At 41.3% G+C, this 14,774-nt stretch overlaps 3 protein-coding genes across 5 annotated transcripts; 1 reads left to right on the forward strand and 2 right to left on the reverse strand.

Moving 5' to 3' along the window:
• The first annotated feature begins 4,051 nt into the window (after nucleotides 1-4,051).
• Nucleotides 4,052-4,765, forward strand: LOC109195714 (perilipin-2). The gene has a single exon (XM_019348410.2). It carries the CDS (start codon nucleotides 4,080-4,082, stop codon nucleotides 4,521-4,523), a length of 444 nt encoding a protein of 147 aa, XP_019203955.1. The 5' UTR covers nucleotides 4,052-4,079; the 3' UTR covers nucleotides 4,524-4,765.
• A 327-nt stretch (nucleotides 4,766-5,092) lies between these two features.
• Nucleotides 5,093-7,634, reverse strand: LOC102078792 (borealin-2). Of its 3 annotated transcripts, none has more exons than XM_019348403.2 (10): nucleotides 7,419-7,634; nucleotides 7,207-7,338; nucleotides 7,093-7,133; nucleotides 6,954-7,005; nucleotides 6,760-6,824; nucleotides 6,550-6,611; nucleotides 5,943-6,035; nucleotides 5,665-5,746; nucleotides 5,364-5,450; nucleotides 5,093-5,292 (listed from the first exon to the last, which is right to left on the reverse strand). In XM_019348403.2, exons 1-10 carry the CDS (start codon nucleotides 7,528-7,530, stop codon nucleotides 5,248-5,250), a joined length of 771 nt encoding a protein of 256 aa, XP_019203948.1. In that variant the 5' UTR covers nucleotides 7,531-7,634; the 3' UTR covers nucleotides 5,093-5,247. The 3 variants fall into 3 exon arrangements, with proteins under 3 accessions (XP_019203948.1, XP_019203942.1, XP_019203952.1); XM_019348397.1 differs by having other exon boundaries at nucleotides 5,943-6,038; nucleotides 7,419-7,631; XM_019348407.2 differs by lacking the exons at nucleotides 5,093-5,292; nucleotides 5,665-5,746 and having other exon boundaries at nucleotides 5,943-6,038; nucleotides 7,419-7,630.
• Nucleotides 7,635-10,629: 2,995 nt separating this feature from the next.
• Nucleotides 10,630-13,583, reverse strand: rpl34 (ribosomal protein L34). Its single transcript, XM_019348412.2, has 5 exons — nucleotides 13,496-13,583; nucleotides 12,996-13,067; nucleotides 12,676-12,775; nucleotides 10,927-11,030; nucleotides 10,630-10,762 (listed from the first exon to the last, which is right to left on the reverse strand). Exons 2-5 carry the CDS (start codon nucleotides 13,058-13,060, stop codon nucleotides 10,678-10,680), a joined length of 354 nt encoding a protein of 117 aa, XP_019203957.1. The 5' UTR covers nucleotides 13,061-13,067; nucleotides 13,496-13,583; the 3' UTR covers nucleotides 10,630-10,677.
• Between the last annotated feature and the right edge of the window lie 1,191 nt (nucleotides 13,584-14,774).

The raw sequence follows: 14,774 nt of genomic DNA on the forward strand, positions 1-14,774 counted from the left end.
GTAGAAACGGGAGAGGGAGGGGAGAGAATGAGAGAAGAAGAGGCAGCTGTGCAGCTTCAGCTTTGTGTCTTTTTCATTGTAGCTGAAGTCCGGGACAAACTGTGTTCCTTTTCACCTCAGTACGAAACGCGTCATATTTTCTCTGAATACCAGACGATTCTGTTTTTTACGGGACGGTTGGAAACTCTAATAATTAACTGTATGAACAAAATAAAGTTCAACATCAGTAACATAGCACCCACCCAGCTGTATAGAAACTCCGTCATGCTAGCTAGCACGCAGTACGAAAATGTCAGCATACCGAAAATAAACTCCACCTAAACTTGGTTTATATCTGACCCGGATAGACTGCAGGTCATAACTTCTTACCTGAAGTTCAGTTCACCTGACACGCGGACCGGCGGCCGCTTCGGGTCTCTCCTCTTGCCTCCCTTTTCCTTCATCCACCTGCTGGCCTCCACCACTTGCTAATGTTATTGAATCTGTGGAAGCTCCGCGATATCCACCACACGAAGTAACGAGTAACGAGCCTATCTAAATCCCAGTAACGAGTAATGCCGGGCTCACACTGTGCGATTTTTGACCCATTTTGAGCCGATTTTTGAGTCGTGCGACCGTTTTGGCAATCGGCCCGAGTTTGTCCTTCATCGTGCCTCGTGCATCGTGTAGTGTACGTGGGGTAACGAGAAGCGATTAACACCTCACGACCAGCTCCCGATCATCAATCGCTTGGTTGGGAGGATTTCAAACCTGTTTGAAATCCTCGCGACCGTCGTGAGGGTGTCACTGCAGCTTCTCACACTGCGCACGCGCAAACACAAATGTCAGCGAAAAAGACGGCGCAGCACGGCAGTGCAGCGTGTGATCTGGACACAAGCGATGGAGGCACAACTTGTAGAACTTTGGAAAGCTCACCCGAGCCTTTTCGATGTGGCCTCACAAAATTATCACGACCACAACAACCGTGAAAATAGTTGGATCTACACTGCTGCTCAATCACAGCTGCCTGATCAATGTTTTTCATAAAGTTGATGGTGGTGGTGTGTGTGTCTGTTTGAGTGAGAGACAGAGAGGCAGAGCGAGCGGCAGAATTTCTGTTATAACCTTCATTTTATGAACGCACAGTTTGAGCACTCAGGTCGCATCAGAGCATCGGGCCGTATAGTGTGAGACCCTGCATCGTGACCTATGAACTTCTAACCCCTGCGAGTCAATCGTACAGTTTGAGCAGGAGCTGAATCGCGCGACTGAAAAAATCGCACAGTGTGAGCCCGGCATAACGCGTTCCTGGTTTTGGCATAATAACTAGTTACCGTGCTCGTTACCACAATAATAACGTAGTTACTGTAACGCGTTACTTAATAACGCGTTAGTCCCAACACTGCTTTTTACTGACATATAGGGCACACATGGGCAAAAACATTTTTGAATATTAAAATACGAACATTTTTAACATACAATTGGCAAATTAGCCAATGCAAAACTTTATCTGCCTATTAAAAAAAGAAGATAATCTTCTTACAAACTGGTGTTTGATTTTGAAACAGGAAAAAAGTGGGGAAACAAATGAAAAGACTAACATTTGAATGAAACCTGAAAGCAAGTAAATACTTTCTGCCTTATGGTAAACTTTGGTAATACTGATGTATAAAGAACAACACTGGCTGATGATGAAATACAGTCAGCTGGCATGGTGACACTGCCAGTATTAACCTGCAGGGCTGGACTGGGACAAAAAAATTGGGCATTTTGACCAGAGACTGGCCCACCAGATTCAGTAACATTAGCAAGTGGTGGAAGCCAGCAGGTGGATGAAGGAAAAGGGAGGCAAGAGGAGAGACCCGAAGCGGCCGCCGGTCCGCGTGTCAGGTGAACTGAACTTCAGGTAATAAGTTATGACCTGCAGTCTATCGGAGTCAGATATAAACCAAGTTTAGGTGGAGTTTATTTTCGTTATGCTGACATTTTCGTACTGCGTGCTAGCTAGCATGACGGAGTTTCTACTGTATACAGCTGGGTGGGTGCTATGTTACTGATGTTGAACTTTATTTTGTTCATAAGGTTAATTATTAGAGTTGCCAACCGTCCCGTAAAAAACAGAATCGTCTCGTATTCAGAGAAAATATTACGCGTTTCGTACTGAGGTGAAAAGGAACACAGTTTGTCCCGGACTTCAGCTACAATGAAAAAGACACAAAGCTGAAGCTGCACAGCTGCCTCTTCTTCTCTCATTATCTCCCGTTTCTACTTCAATCACGAAACTGATCAATGATCAGCTGATCGGCTTTTCTCTCTTGTTTATTTATCGCCCACTTTGCGCCAGAAAGAGGAAACCAGCGGATGTCGCGCTAAACAACAGCAGCACGTTTAAGCTTGATCAGCTGTTAGAATTTATTTAATATTAATTTCTAGTATCAGCTGATGTTTGCTGGAGCCACAGCTGTAAAGCTGCTGGTCATGATATCGGTTTGGTTATCTGGTGAGAGGGAAACATGCAGATGAAACCAGGAGATGTCCTTACTGAATCATCAGAGCTGAACAGGTGATGGAGAAACAGGTTTACCTTTTAGGTGACATGAATGAGTTGAAGGGAAGTTATGAACTGTTTCTGAGAGACAAATAACACCAGGATCCTTTTCTACGTAGCTGACAGCTGGTAACTGTGCAGGGGCGGGTCTAGCAAAGTTTTGCCAGGGGGCCAGGTAGGGCATTAACAGGGAAAGGGGGGGACAAGGAAATACTTTTCTTTATTATTCTCATTTAAAATGTCTCACTTTTAAAAAAATAATTATCTGAGTCTTACAACAAACAATTGATAGATTGATACATATATACCATCAGAACAGTGTACATCACTGTCACAACAGTGTTTATTTTCATTCAAAGGCTTTATGATTTTTCCTATAATGGTGGGCCGGTCTCTAGTCAAAATGCCCGGGACGATTGTTTTGTCCCAGCCCAGCTCTGTATGCAGTTCATCTGCAGTCTGGTGTTACCTACATCTTCCTATTCAGAAGGCAGAATTTCCGAGTTCTGAGTACAATCAAAAGCACCACGACTGCAGTTTTTGTGTTGGATGTAAAAAGCAGGCTAGAATCATGGCGGCGGTCAACGACGGTCCAGGCGTGGGATTTCTCTCGTGGAAATGTGCACATTATTTTTTCCTTTCTATTGGTAGGTGGCACAGTGCACTTGTGGCAAGTAAGCAAGCTAGAAGACTGGCAAACTTGCTGGGTATCCAGTTACGGAAGCAACACATTAACAAGAGAATTCTGAGTAAAACCAAAGTTACTTTCCCTAGTAACTAGTTACTTTGAAAGTAACGAGTAACTTGAAGTAACGGAGTTACTTTTTTAGAGAAGTAACTAGTAATGTAACTAAGTTACTAATTTAAAGTAACTTACCCAACACTGGACATTGATGTACACTGTCTTGTTGGTATATGTATGATCTCTATACAATTTACGTCAAATAAAAACTTTGTTCGCAAGATTCAGATAATTATTTAATAAAAGCTAGATATTTTAAATGAGAATAATAAAGAAAAGTATTTCCTTGTCCCCCCCTTTCCCTGTTAATGCCCTACCTGGCCCCCTGGCATAACTTTGCTAGACCCGCCCCTGCACAGTTACCAGCTGTCAGCTACGTAGAAAAGGATCCTGGTGTTATTTGTCTCTCAGAAACAGTTCATAACTTCCCTTCAACTCATTCATGTCACCTAAAAGGTAAACCTGTTTCTCCATCACCTGTTCAGCTCTGATGATTCAGTAAGGACATCTCCTGGTTTCATCTTCATGTTTCCCTCTCACCACATATCCAAACCGATATCATGACCAGCAGCTTTTACAGCTGTGGCTCCAGCAAACATCAGCTGATACTAGAAATTATTATTAAATAAATTCTAACAGCTGATCAAGCTTAAACGTGCTGCTGTTGTTTAGCGCGACATCCGCCGGTTTCCTCTTTCTGGCGCAAAGTGGGCGATAAACAAACAAGAGAGAAAAGCCGATCAGCTGATCATTGATCAGTTTCATGATTGAAGATAATGCAGACTGATTCAGATCTGTTCCTCTCCATCCATGCAGGTAATTGAGTCCCGCACCTTGACCCTAGCGCGTTCCCTCACCCAGCAGCTCCAGACCACCTGCCTTGTCCTCGTCTCCAGCCTGCAGGGTCTCCCCAACCACATCCAGCAGGAGGCGCTGTCTCTCGGCCACTCGGCCTCACAGGTGTACGCCAACTTCAGCAAAGCTAAAGCGCTGGGAGACCTGCCAGACACCGTGTTGACCAGCAGCAGAGTTCAGCTGAGCAAAATGAAAGAGTCCCTGGACAACGTCATGGATTATCTGATCAACAACACGCCACTCAACTGGCTGGTGGGACCTTTCTATCCACGGATGGCTCCCGAGCCCACTCCCATACCGGCCTCTGAAGACAGCAGCACCTACGCCACATCCTCCAGCTCTTCTTCTACACAGGGACAGAGGGAGGAGCCCATGGAGGTGGAGATGGAATCCCTGTAGTGATCCATTACAATTTAAAGCTTAATATTCTGAATTTTGTGGCAATATTTGACAGCTTTGTATGCAAACTTTTTTTTTTTTTAATAAATCTCAAATGTATTAGGACAGAACATGAAATATGTAGTTCACAGTACCAAGAAAGTAAATTTTATTAACTTTAGAATCTTGAACTACAAAACTATTGTGCAATTTCATTCATCATACAAATCATTTATCTGGAAAAAATAAACCTGTGCTTGTTTCAGTATAAACGAGTGAAATCTGTGCGGAGTTTGCATCAAGATATTGTTGAAAGTTCTTGGACTAATACTTGCTTTTAGTTTTATTATCATGAAATGTGTGTAAGCCATTACCTAGGAATAGGCTAGCCCATACTACCTTCAGTTTAAAACTGCACACTGATGGCATTTAAAGACATTCCTAAATAGGTTTTAATTACCCAATAACACTGTCCCCATTTGGTTTCTATTACACAACATTTACTCCACGTGGTACATTTAAGGAAAAACAAAAACTAACACCTCAGCTGCACATTTGAAACGCCATCATACAAATAATTTGGCACTTAGTCATGAATTAACACTTAAATCTTTATTATAGTTTTAAAATCCACACAATAATACAATACAAAGAAATTTATAATACAAATTTCTTGAAGTTAAATGTGTTTCTGAGCTCCATCTGGACAGACACCCTGGACACTGAGATATTTGGGTTTCTTCGGTCATCTGTCACAGCCACTCCGCTGTGACAGATAATCTATCAGACTCTGAAAAGTGACATAACAGTTTCAAATGGAGTTTCTATGTACAGTTTGGAATGAAGTGAGCCTTCTCCTACCGAGAGCTTCTTAATCTGGCACCGCGCCACATCATCCAGCATGTCCCAGTTAATGTCATCTTTAGTCTCTTCAGAAAAGCTCATCATCTATGAAGAGAAACACTTGACTTGTAAAAAAACATCAATAATGTCTAGTATCTGTTAAACCGCAGGACCTCAGGTCACATAAGGAACACTTTATTCAAAAATCTGACTCCATACACTGAACTCCAGAACTAGGCCTTAATTTTAGGCCAAGTTTGACTCTTAAAGCCAGCACAAAGAAAAATGTAGAGGAAGAAAAAAAAAAAAAAGTAAGTACCAGTCCCTGTGCTGTGGTTACAGTGATATGTGCAGTAGAGCCTGCTGTAGAACAGTGCAGATCACCAGCAGAGACCACAGACCTGCGGGTCAACACAGAACTCACATCAGTGCATTTTAATGAGAGCTGACAGTATTTGTACTCACCAACTATTTAAAAACAACGTAGGAGCTAAACTTCACAGTTTAGAGCATTAAAAAAAATAAAATAAATAGTTGAAGGCAGAAACAAAACATATACAGTACATGTTTCTGATCGAACAAAGGCGTCAAACAGACCTGAGTTTAAGTCTGGACTGGCTCAGCGGGGACGGGTCGTTGGTCTTGCAACTTGCCAAGCGGCGAGTTCTCTTGGTTATGACTGAGGAGGGTCTGCTGCAATCAGAGTGCTGGTGTTACAGTTGAACGGCCTTTCATTTGACCTGGTTATGTTTGTTTGCATACTCCACTCCCCGTGTAGAAGAACTGTTTTTTCCATGCAGACTAAAAAGCAGCCATGGCCAACCCCACATTTAAAAGTGCTTAGCGAGGGTTTTATGACCTGCTCAGACTGACACTGGTGACCAACAAATATTCAGTCAAGGGTTCCCCCGGGGGTCTTGGTATGTTACCAACATGGTACCATCAAAGAGTCAATATATCCTACTATTCTTACAGAGTTGTTATTTTCCTCTGATGATCTAATCTCTGTTCACAAACTAATGAGCTGCATTGAGGCCGTTACCTCCTGGGTGTCTAGAAATCTTTGAGAACTCATGGCAGGTGGAAATGTTGACAAACATACCAGTTAACATGAAAACCAGTTCAACTAACACTGGACAAGGCCTTGATCGGGTTCAGAGCAGTAAATAACCATGCACTATGTGACTTTGAGCTCAATCCTTACATGAGATTTCCAGTGCTGTTACTACAAACTAATGTCCTCGTCCTTTTAGTCTCCTTCACTCCCTAAACACAAACACACAAAACAAAAAGACAGAAAATTAAGAAAAGATTACTTTTTCTCCCAGAGATCGTGTTTTTTTTATGAGGACTGGAAAGTTTAAAATCACAGTGACAGCCATGCCTGTGCAAATACACCTGCTGCATCACCTACCTTTGAGGCTTTGGATGAGACCCTGTGGGCTGGGGCAGACTGATCTGGTGAATCAGTGGATTTAGCTGCAAAAATACATATAATCTCAGCTAAACAAAAAATAACTTAGAGGAATGAAGTTGTGAGTTTTTAACTATAACAAGATAAATTGTGAACCTCACTGGACAAAATGGAAAAATGTAGCTTAATGTCACCTGTTTTACTGGTTATCTTTTTGAGGGGCTGGGGTATCTCTCCAAACTCATTCTGCAAAAGGTCCAAGTATAACATAATATGATTATAAAAAAAACCTAAAATCTAAACCAGAAGATATTAACCAGAAACCCAACTCACCTTACTGGCTATTGATTCCTCGCTGGCTAAGAATTCCTCCTCTATAAGAGAAAACAGTCGGTAGTTGTTGTTCATGTAAGACGCTCAAACTAACAAAAATCACGGAGGACTCACCGGTTATTAAATCCCCTATGAGGGTGTTTTGAAGAGAAGGAGGCATCTTCATCAGCTCCACTTTGAATACTTTTTCAATTGTGGCCAGCGTGTTCTCCATTTTGGCCTCCAGCTCGTTCACGCGTTCTTGGGCTGTAAAGAAAGATGGATGAACGTCAGAAATGAAGTATGAAGCTTTACGTGTGTGCAGCTGCAGCGAGGCTGCACCTCACCTTCTTTCTCAAACTGTTGGATGAAGAGCGCCAGCTTGCTGCGCCGCATTTCCCGGCTCAGCTCTTCTTTACTCTGCACGCTTGTTGTGTTTTTTGTCCGCCTCGGCGCCATCTCCCCACGCTGCTTTGTGGACTTCAGTTTGTGCGTAAATAACTCCTGTTCTCCACAGCCGCACACCTGACACCGCAGCACTTTTAATGAAGATATCCATGTGCGCCGGGGGGTGGAAGTAATGAGGTTAATCTAGAGCTGTCCGTCTTGCTTGGCGGAAGGATATATCTGGACTTCACAGTGATCAGCCACAAATCTTTAACTAATGTTAAATTATTAAAGGAGCTAACTGTAATCAGAATTTGCAACTTTTTTTTATTTCACCACTGGGTGGCAGTGTTTCACACGATAATTGTTTTGTGAAATGGAGCACGTCTAGAAAACTACTCACGGTGCTTCATTTGCTCCACATCATGAGTTTGTAACTGTCACTTTTCAGATTTTCAGGTTTCACTTTAGAGAGCTTTGCCAAAAAACAGGGAAACATGTCACGTAGACTGAAGCGAGAGAGTAACAGTTTGTTGTGATGATGCAGGGGTATTGGGTGAACTTTATGAATCTGACTCTGGTCCATCTGGGGATGCCACAGGCCTTGAATAACTGCAGCGGGGCTGTGAGTGGGGAGAGTTTGTTTGCTGCATTGTCAGAATCAGAGTCTGAATCAGAGACTTTATTAAACTCACAGGGAAATTGAGTTGTCATAGTAGCAAATATACAACCAACCAGAGCCGGATCTAGAGAAATTTTCTTAGGGTGGCAAGAGGGTGTGCCACCCTAAAATGATCTCTTGCCACCCCTAGTGCCATCCTAGTTTTGCATGTGACAGTGTTATTATAGCATTAACACTGTGAGTCTAGCTACAGTCAACATTGAATTTAAATTCTAAAACTGAATATATATTGCAGTCCATCCAAGCCCTCAGACATGAGAACTGCTGTCACTGTCAGTCCATCCAAGGGACATTATTAACGATAATCAACCCTTGAATAGCAGTAATCAAATATAACAAACATGTTTGTTAAATGAATGTATGGAATATTAACAAGGAAAGTAACTTTTAATTACTTATTTTAATTAATTCATTATTTATTTTTAAACAACATCAACAATGTTTAATCTGTGCAGGCAGTGTTGGATGCTGAAGGCCCAGCAGAAGTTCCCAGCTGGTCTCTGCATGGAAGCTGTGCAAACAAAGGTCTTGGTCTTGGTCAGTCAGGTCTGTGAATCCAGTTCCTGAAGAACTCCATCATCATTCTCTGGAGGAATATTGTAGCAAGCTTCTCTCTGTCATAGCAAAGGATCACAGCCAGCCTGTCAGTCTGGTTGTAGTAGAGATGCAAGTGAAAGGACTACAGCTGTGCCCGAGCGGCTTGTTCACCGTCTTCATCCATTACCCTTCAAACTCGGCAGAAGGAGAACAAATCACAGGGTCAAAGATCACATAAAAACTTTCATCAACAATGAACGCTCATGAGGTCATACAAGTTCACAAGTATGATTTGAGACTGAGAGCCCGAGGACTAACGTTTGTCCATGTCTAATGTCTAATGATCAATTCTCTCTGTTGAACTAACAACACTGAAATAACGTCCAGGAAAACATCCCGTCTTCAAAAGTGCACACAGCCGCCTATTCACTGTAACGAATAAACATTAAAGGGAACTTGGAAAAGCAAAAATGGCAAAACTTTGCCAAAAGTAGGAACAATGAACTAAAGTCGCTTACCGTTATTAACAGTGCTGAAGATAATGATCCTTTTATTTCTTCTGTTTCAGCCTTTATAAGTAGGACCGAGGTTTGTCTCAGCCGGTGAAATATGCAAGAAGTGTGGTGCAGTGCCCGGAAATTGTTAGTGAGATCTGAGAGTTGAGTTAAAGGGAAGGGAAAATGAAGGAATGTAAGCATTTCACAGCCGAGAAAGCCGGTGTAAAGGAAGGGGCAGATCTAGAACGTGGCATGGTGGTGGTGGCAAATGAGCTCTTGCCACCACTAGTGCCACCCTAGTTTTGCATGTGACAGTGTTGTTTATTAAAATAAGAGAGCATTAGCACCTAACCTAACTACAGTTAACAGCAAACTGGCTGGGGTCATCAGAAGTGTATGGAATGTGTGGTGTTGGTCCCCGGTACATGGTCTCTGTACTAGGTGGAGGTTCGTGCCTTGTCACTTTAATCATTTCAAGTGCCTCCATTGGAGGACACAGCAGAGGACCAGTTATTAATTTGTTTGGTGTTACAAGACCAAGCGTCCATTCAAGATACACATGGATAATGCCACAATATACATTTGTTTTACTATGACTGCCACCAAAGGAGTTCTTGAGTGATACCTTGGATTGTTGCTTTTAAACAGTCACGCATCTGATTAGCATCCTTGGTGGCTTAAACACTTCTGTATCAGTGAATTGGACCAGTGGTTGAAAGAAACCACATTTAATGAAATATTTCATTTTGGTACTTTAAAATGTAGTTGGTAAGCCTACTCCATAGCATTTATTTTAAAGCTTTAGTGACTTTTAGTCAATTACATGGTCATAATACTTATGTTAGGGCACAGGGGGTTCACAAGCCTGAAAAAATAGTGGTTTTCTGTTCCATTTACTTGCGATCAACTACTGATCGCTCACATAATGCACAGGAAACTCAAATACCTCAAAAACACAGCTGTACAATATTATGCTGAGACATGAAGTACCCTATCATAGCAAAGGTCTTCTTCAGCAGAACTGCACCTTTAGACACTGCAAAAACATGTCACAAAGGGCCCCATGAACACAACCAAGATCTGAAACTCCTAGAAACCCAAATGAAATTGAAGGAAAAAAAAAAGTATTGTGGAGTTTGATCCCAGGTGCACCCTTTTCCTCTCACAGTCCAGAGACATTTCTGAAAAGACTCCCTGTAACAGTCCTGCTGTCCAAACATGTTATTGTAACATCTTTAGTGATAATTTTGCATTTGTTAAACATGTTTGCTTCCTTAATCCTAAGGGATCAACACAACAGATGGCTCTGCATGTGTGAGGTCCCCCTTTAACCAGGGACCTCCCACAAGACCAGAGAGAAACAATAAATAAATCTTTGAAATAGACCACAAACACACACACTGTTCAGCAATTTCAATAAAAGAAAAAAAAAAAAATGCTGCGACTCACAACATGTAGTGGATTTGTTTGACATTTTTTATTGTGGCAATACAAATACACAGTTTACTTTGACTTCTGGCTCTGTGCCTGTGCCTTGAGCACCTTGACAACGATCTTCTGCTCCTCAATCAGGAAAGCACGCTTGATCCTAATAATAAAAAACAAAGGAGATCAATTAACATAATGAATTAGCTGATCACAGCATACCTAACAAGTTTGTATTTTAGTGCTTTCAAATTAAAGTCTGATGCCTGTATCAGTGTATTTTCTCAGTAACAAGCATCAGGAGATGAAGGGAAGTGCATCTTTTACCTGTCACGCACACACTTGGCGCACATGGATCCTCCGTAGGCCCTGCTAACGTGCTTCTTGGTCTTGGAGAGCCTCATCAAAACTTGAGGTCTAACAGCGCGAATCTGTAAGAACACAAATATGGATGTTAAGAACAATGGAGGAACAAGCAACTGCACAGAGACACTTTCAGCAGCACAACCTAGGAAAAGCCAGGCTCATAGCAGTCGAGCAATTTTATAAGCTCTCTTTATAAAAGCACGCTGCCATGCTTCCTTGGATTCAGACCTGCCTGTAGTGGATCACATAGTGCTGATGACACAAAGCTGTAGGAGTGAACTGGAGGAAGGTGGATTTATATATACTGCTCTACAAATGATGGTCACTGCAGTGATGTTTTTAATATGACCATAGAAAGAGCTCGCAGTTATCTGAAGAACAACCACAGCTAGCTTATACACCAGCGAGCTTCTAGCATTGAGAAAACTCAGAAGGTTTTATCAAAAGTGTACATTTAATGTACTCAAGAGTAGTGAGCAGCTTATCAAACGGTCAGACGGAAAATGTTCAGGCCTCTATTAAAACAATAACAAAAAACCCCCAAGAAACCCCCCAAAAACAAAGGTGACACAAACACTGCCTGTTTAGAGTCGTTAGCGTAATCACCCCAGGAATAACCCTGAAACAACCATGTTTCTAGGTGTACACACACTTATTAATAATGTCCTTTCTCAACGTATTTGCACTTTTAAGTGTAAAAACTACTTATTAATACACTGGAGTGACCTTAATTCTCCTTATGACCCTACCTACAACCACCAAAGCAAAGATGAAGATGATGCACATGTGCACTAAGAGGACCAGTTCGAAATCAAAGTTAACACTTTGAGGTATTTGTAACTTTTAAAATAGCTGAATTAAAACCCATTTGAACTAAGGAACTTAAAAGAATTACAGAACAAAGTTTAACTGGGCGTCAAAACCCCACATCTGGATCCCTCCAGCTGCCATACCACTCCAGCTGTGGCGCCTGTGGGCTTTTCAACGTTAACCCTACAAACCATTTACTAAATTTGGCAGTTCTAACGAACTCTTTGTTCCTGGCAGTGTGAATGTTTACAGAGAGAGCGTGAGAACTAGCGCATTAACAACATGTTCCTTCATTTGCCCATTGAAAGAAATGACATATACCCAGTAACATTAGCTGAACCTGAAGTGGCATGTTGAGATCAACTGAACTGTTTAAAAAAAAAAACCAAAACAAACAAAAAACCCCACTGGAAACACTGGCACCATTACAAACCCAAGGCACCGTCTATAACGTGGAATTGGCACAAGCCATTAGGCAGTGGTTACAGGGATTAATAACGTAGTACTAAGCAAACACCACCAGGTGAAAAGCTTCTGCTCCTGTGAAAGTTGATGTTATGTGCACACAAAATCAGGACATCTCTACTGGTGATGTCACAGCAACAGAAGAAAAGGCATTTGTGGTTGCAGGGAAGAACTGCAGGATTTTCCACGCTATCTTTTCAACCCCCAATCTAATACAGAATGCTTACTTCACCGGACTAATGTAAAAATGTACATTAAAAAAAAGGAGGAACAAATATGTGATGGTGCTTCAACAGCTTGGTGCACTATTGTCTTTACTATAAATCAACCTCATCCACACTTGGCAGTGAGGGATGCTAGTATCCAAGTCTACAAGTTCTGAAACACAAATTTAAACACAGAGCACCTTCTTCAGGTTACAATGGATGTACTTACTCCACGCAGTCTTCCTGGGCAGATGCCACATGCTGACTTGGGGGCCTTGCCGACCTTCTTAGTGTAAAGGTACACAATACGATTACCAGGAGTCCGTGAGCTTCACAAAAGCAGAAAGAGGGTGGTTTAGTTTTCTTCAGAGGGATCATGCATAACATCACATCACAGGAGATACAGTGTATCATAGTAGCTACTAGCCTATATACAACTACAGCCCTGGGCTGACATTATGTATTCATAGTCGGGGTACCAGCTCTATATAGATAGACATGCAGTGAGCCAGGCATAGAAGTAAATACAACCGGAGAGAGTTTACTTACAGTCTGGTTTTGTTGGAGGCGGTGTTGTAGGACAACCTACGGCGGTAAGTCAGGCGCTGCACCATCTTGAAGCTGAAAACAAACAAAATTCAGTTAACTGTAGTACACACCGCTGCCATGCTAACCCTGCTAACAGAGTCCTCTCCCTTACTTTAATGTTGGCTAAGTAAACACTGACCGGACGTGTTAAACAATCAGTCTCATTTAAGAGAAACATCGTCTGCAGCTAATTTATCCTTTAAACATCCATTTAAACGCTACTAAAAGCTAAGACAACCCCGCCGGCTTGTGTTCAGTACTCAAGAGAACGGCCTTCTCATGTCACACAAAAACTACGTCGTTAAAATCCATTAAGTCATGAAATAACCACATAGTTCAGAGTAAAGAGCTCCTGTGAGTATTATCTTTACTTGAAATCGACCACATTTGTTTATTAAAATGTAGGATTACAGTCGATTTTAAACTCATTATGTTTCTGAGGAAAGCTGGGGCCGCCATACCTGCTGTCGCCGTAACCGGAAGAGGAAGGACTCAGGCGGATGATGGGGGTTAAACAGCGTCCAATGCGCGCTTCTCTGCCCCCTGCTGGTGGCTTGTTGTTATTACACATCAAGTATAATGTAATTATTGGCGGGACGTTGACGACATGTCCTTTAAACGGCTTTATGTCTATAATTTGAAATTAACGTTTCTTCATGTTCATGATGACATTTTAAGAAAAAATAAATTAACCAAAAATCGGTTGAATTAAAATTACACACAGTCTTTAATCTTATTATAATTTAGTGCTGTTTTGCAACCTTTCAAATTTCTGCTTAACATGTTAAGGTGGTATTATGTTAACATGATTGGAAGCAATAAATGGGGGGGAAAGGTCTGCTGGAGTCTAATACTGGTTTACTTTCCACAGGCAGGAAACAACAACCCCTTTTCAAGGTAAATATTATGAGTGGTCCAAACCAATGACTGTAGAACAAAGCACAGGTACAATTACTGCTGATGATGTACTGATACAGTACCGTCATGACACTGTAGGACCTCTCCTAACTTTCATTTAGCCATCGTGTACATATAAATGTGTATATACAGGGTACTTCATTTTAAAGGAAATGCAATACACGCATTATCCAGTAGATGGTAGTAGACAGATGACAGATCATATGCAGAAACTGTGTTTTTGGGAATAGAAAATCTGTCCTTTAACATGCTCAGTCATCGTCTGAAAGAAAAAAGTATTGCAAAAGTGAGTAATATAGACGATGAGTGTATTAAGTCCAGCCTGACATGATACAGTGCAACAAGACTCATAACTTGTATGATTTTGAGCAAAAAAAGATATTATTGTTATTTTTTTTTATTTTAATGTAATTTTGTCTTCAAAGCGTAAAAGGTTTATTATTTTAAACAAAATACTTACAAAAAAATTAAAAATCTGTTTATCCATCCATCATGTTAGAGCAGACCCCAGATGCCCTGGGATGCCAAAGACAAAAATTAGATTTACCGTCATGTAAGAAAGGAGAAAAAAATGCGTATTACAGAAAAAAATCTGGTAGTTCGATGCCCAGACTGTCCAGTAATTATAAAATTATATACAGTTTTCATTAATTCAAAGAATTTTTCCTCATTTTTGATTGTGGATCCACTGTAAAACAAACAAACAAACAAACAAGCAAACAAGAACTTTTCTGTCATTTAATTGTTTATCTATCCCTTAAATGCTTTGGTGTACTAACAGTGGGAGGGAATCCTTTATCAATACAAAAATCTTTAAAACTT

Source organism: Oreochromis niloticus, linkage group LG3, assembly GCF_001858045.2.
Source record: "Oreochromis niloticus isolate F11D_XX linkage group LG3, O_niloticus_UMD_NMBU, whole genome shotgun sequence".
Lineage (NCBI taxonomy): Eukaryota > Metazoa > Chordata > Actinopteri > Cichliformes > Cichlidae > Oreochromis > Oreochromis niloticus.

Excerpts from the sequence above, each read along its gene's own strand:
- LOC109195714 (XM_019348410.2), top strand. The coding sequence starts at position 4,080 with ATGCAGGTAATTGAGTCCCGCACCTTGACCCTAGCGCGTTCCCTCACC.
- LOC102078792 (XM_019348397.1), bottom strand. The coding sequence starts at position 7,530 with ATGGCGCCGAGGCGGACAAAAAACACAACAAGCGTGCAGAGTAAAGAA. Across the intron at positions 6,039-6,549 it reads AACAGCACTGGAAATCTCAT|CAGACCCTCCTCAGTCATAA; the intron begins GTAAGGATTGAG and ends CTCTGATTGCAG. Across the intron at positions 5,293-5,363 it reads GCCAGATTAAGAAGCTCTCG|AGTCTGATAGATTATCTGTC; the intron begins GTAGGAGAAGGC and ends GTCACTTTTCAG.
- rpl34 (XM_019348412.2), bottom strand. The coding sequence starts at position 13,060 with ATGGTGCAGCGCCTGACTTACCGCCGTAGGTTGTCCTACAACACCGCC. Across the intron at positions 12,776-12,995 it reads GCCTCCAACAAAACCAGACT|CTCACGGACTCCTGGTAATC; the intron begins GTAAGTAAACTC and ends GCTTTTGTGAAG. Across the intron at positions 10,763-10,926 it reads GCCAAGTGTGTGCGTGACAG|GATCAAGCGTGCTTTCCTGA; the intron begins GTAAAAGATGCA and ends TTTTATTATTAG.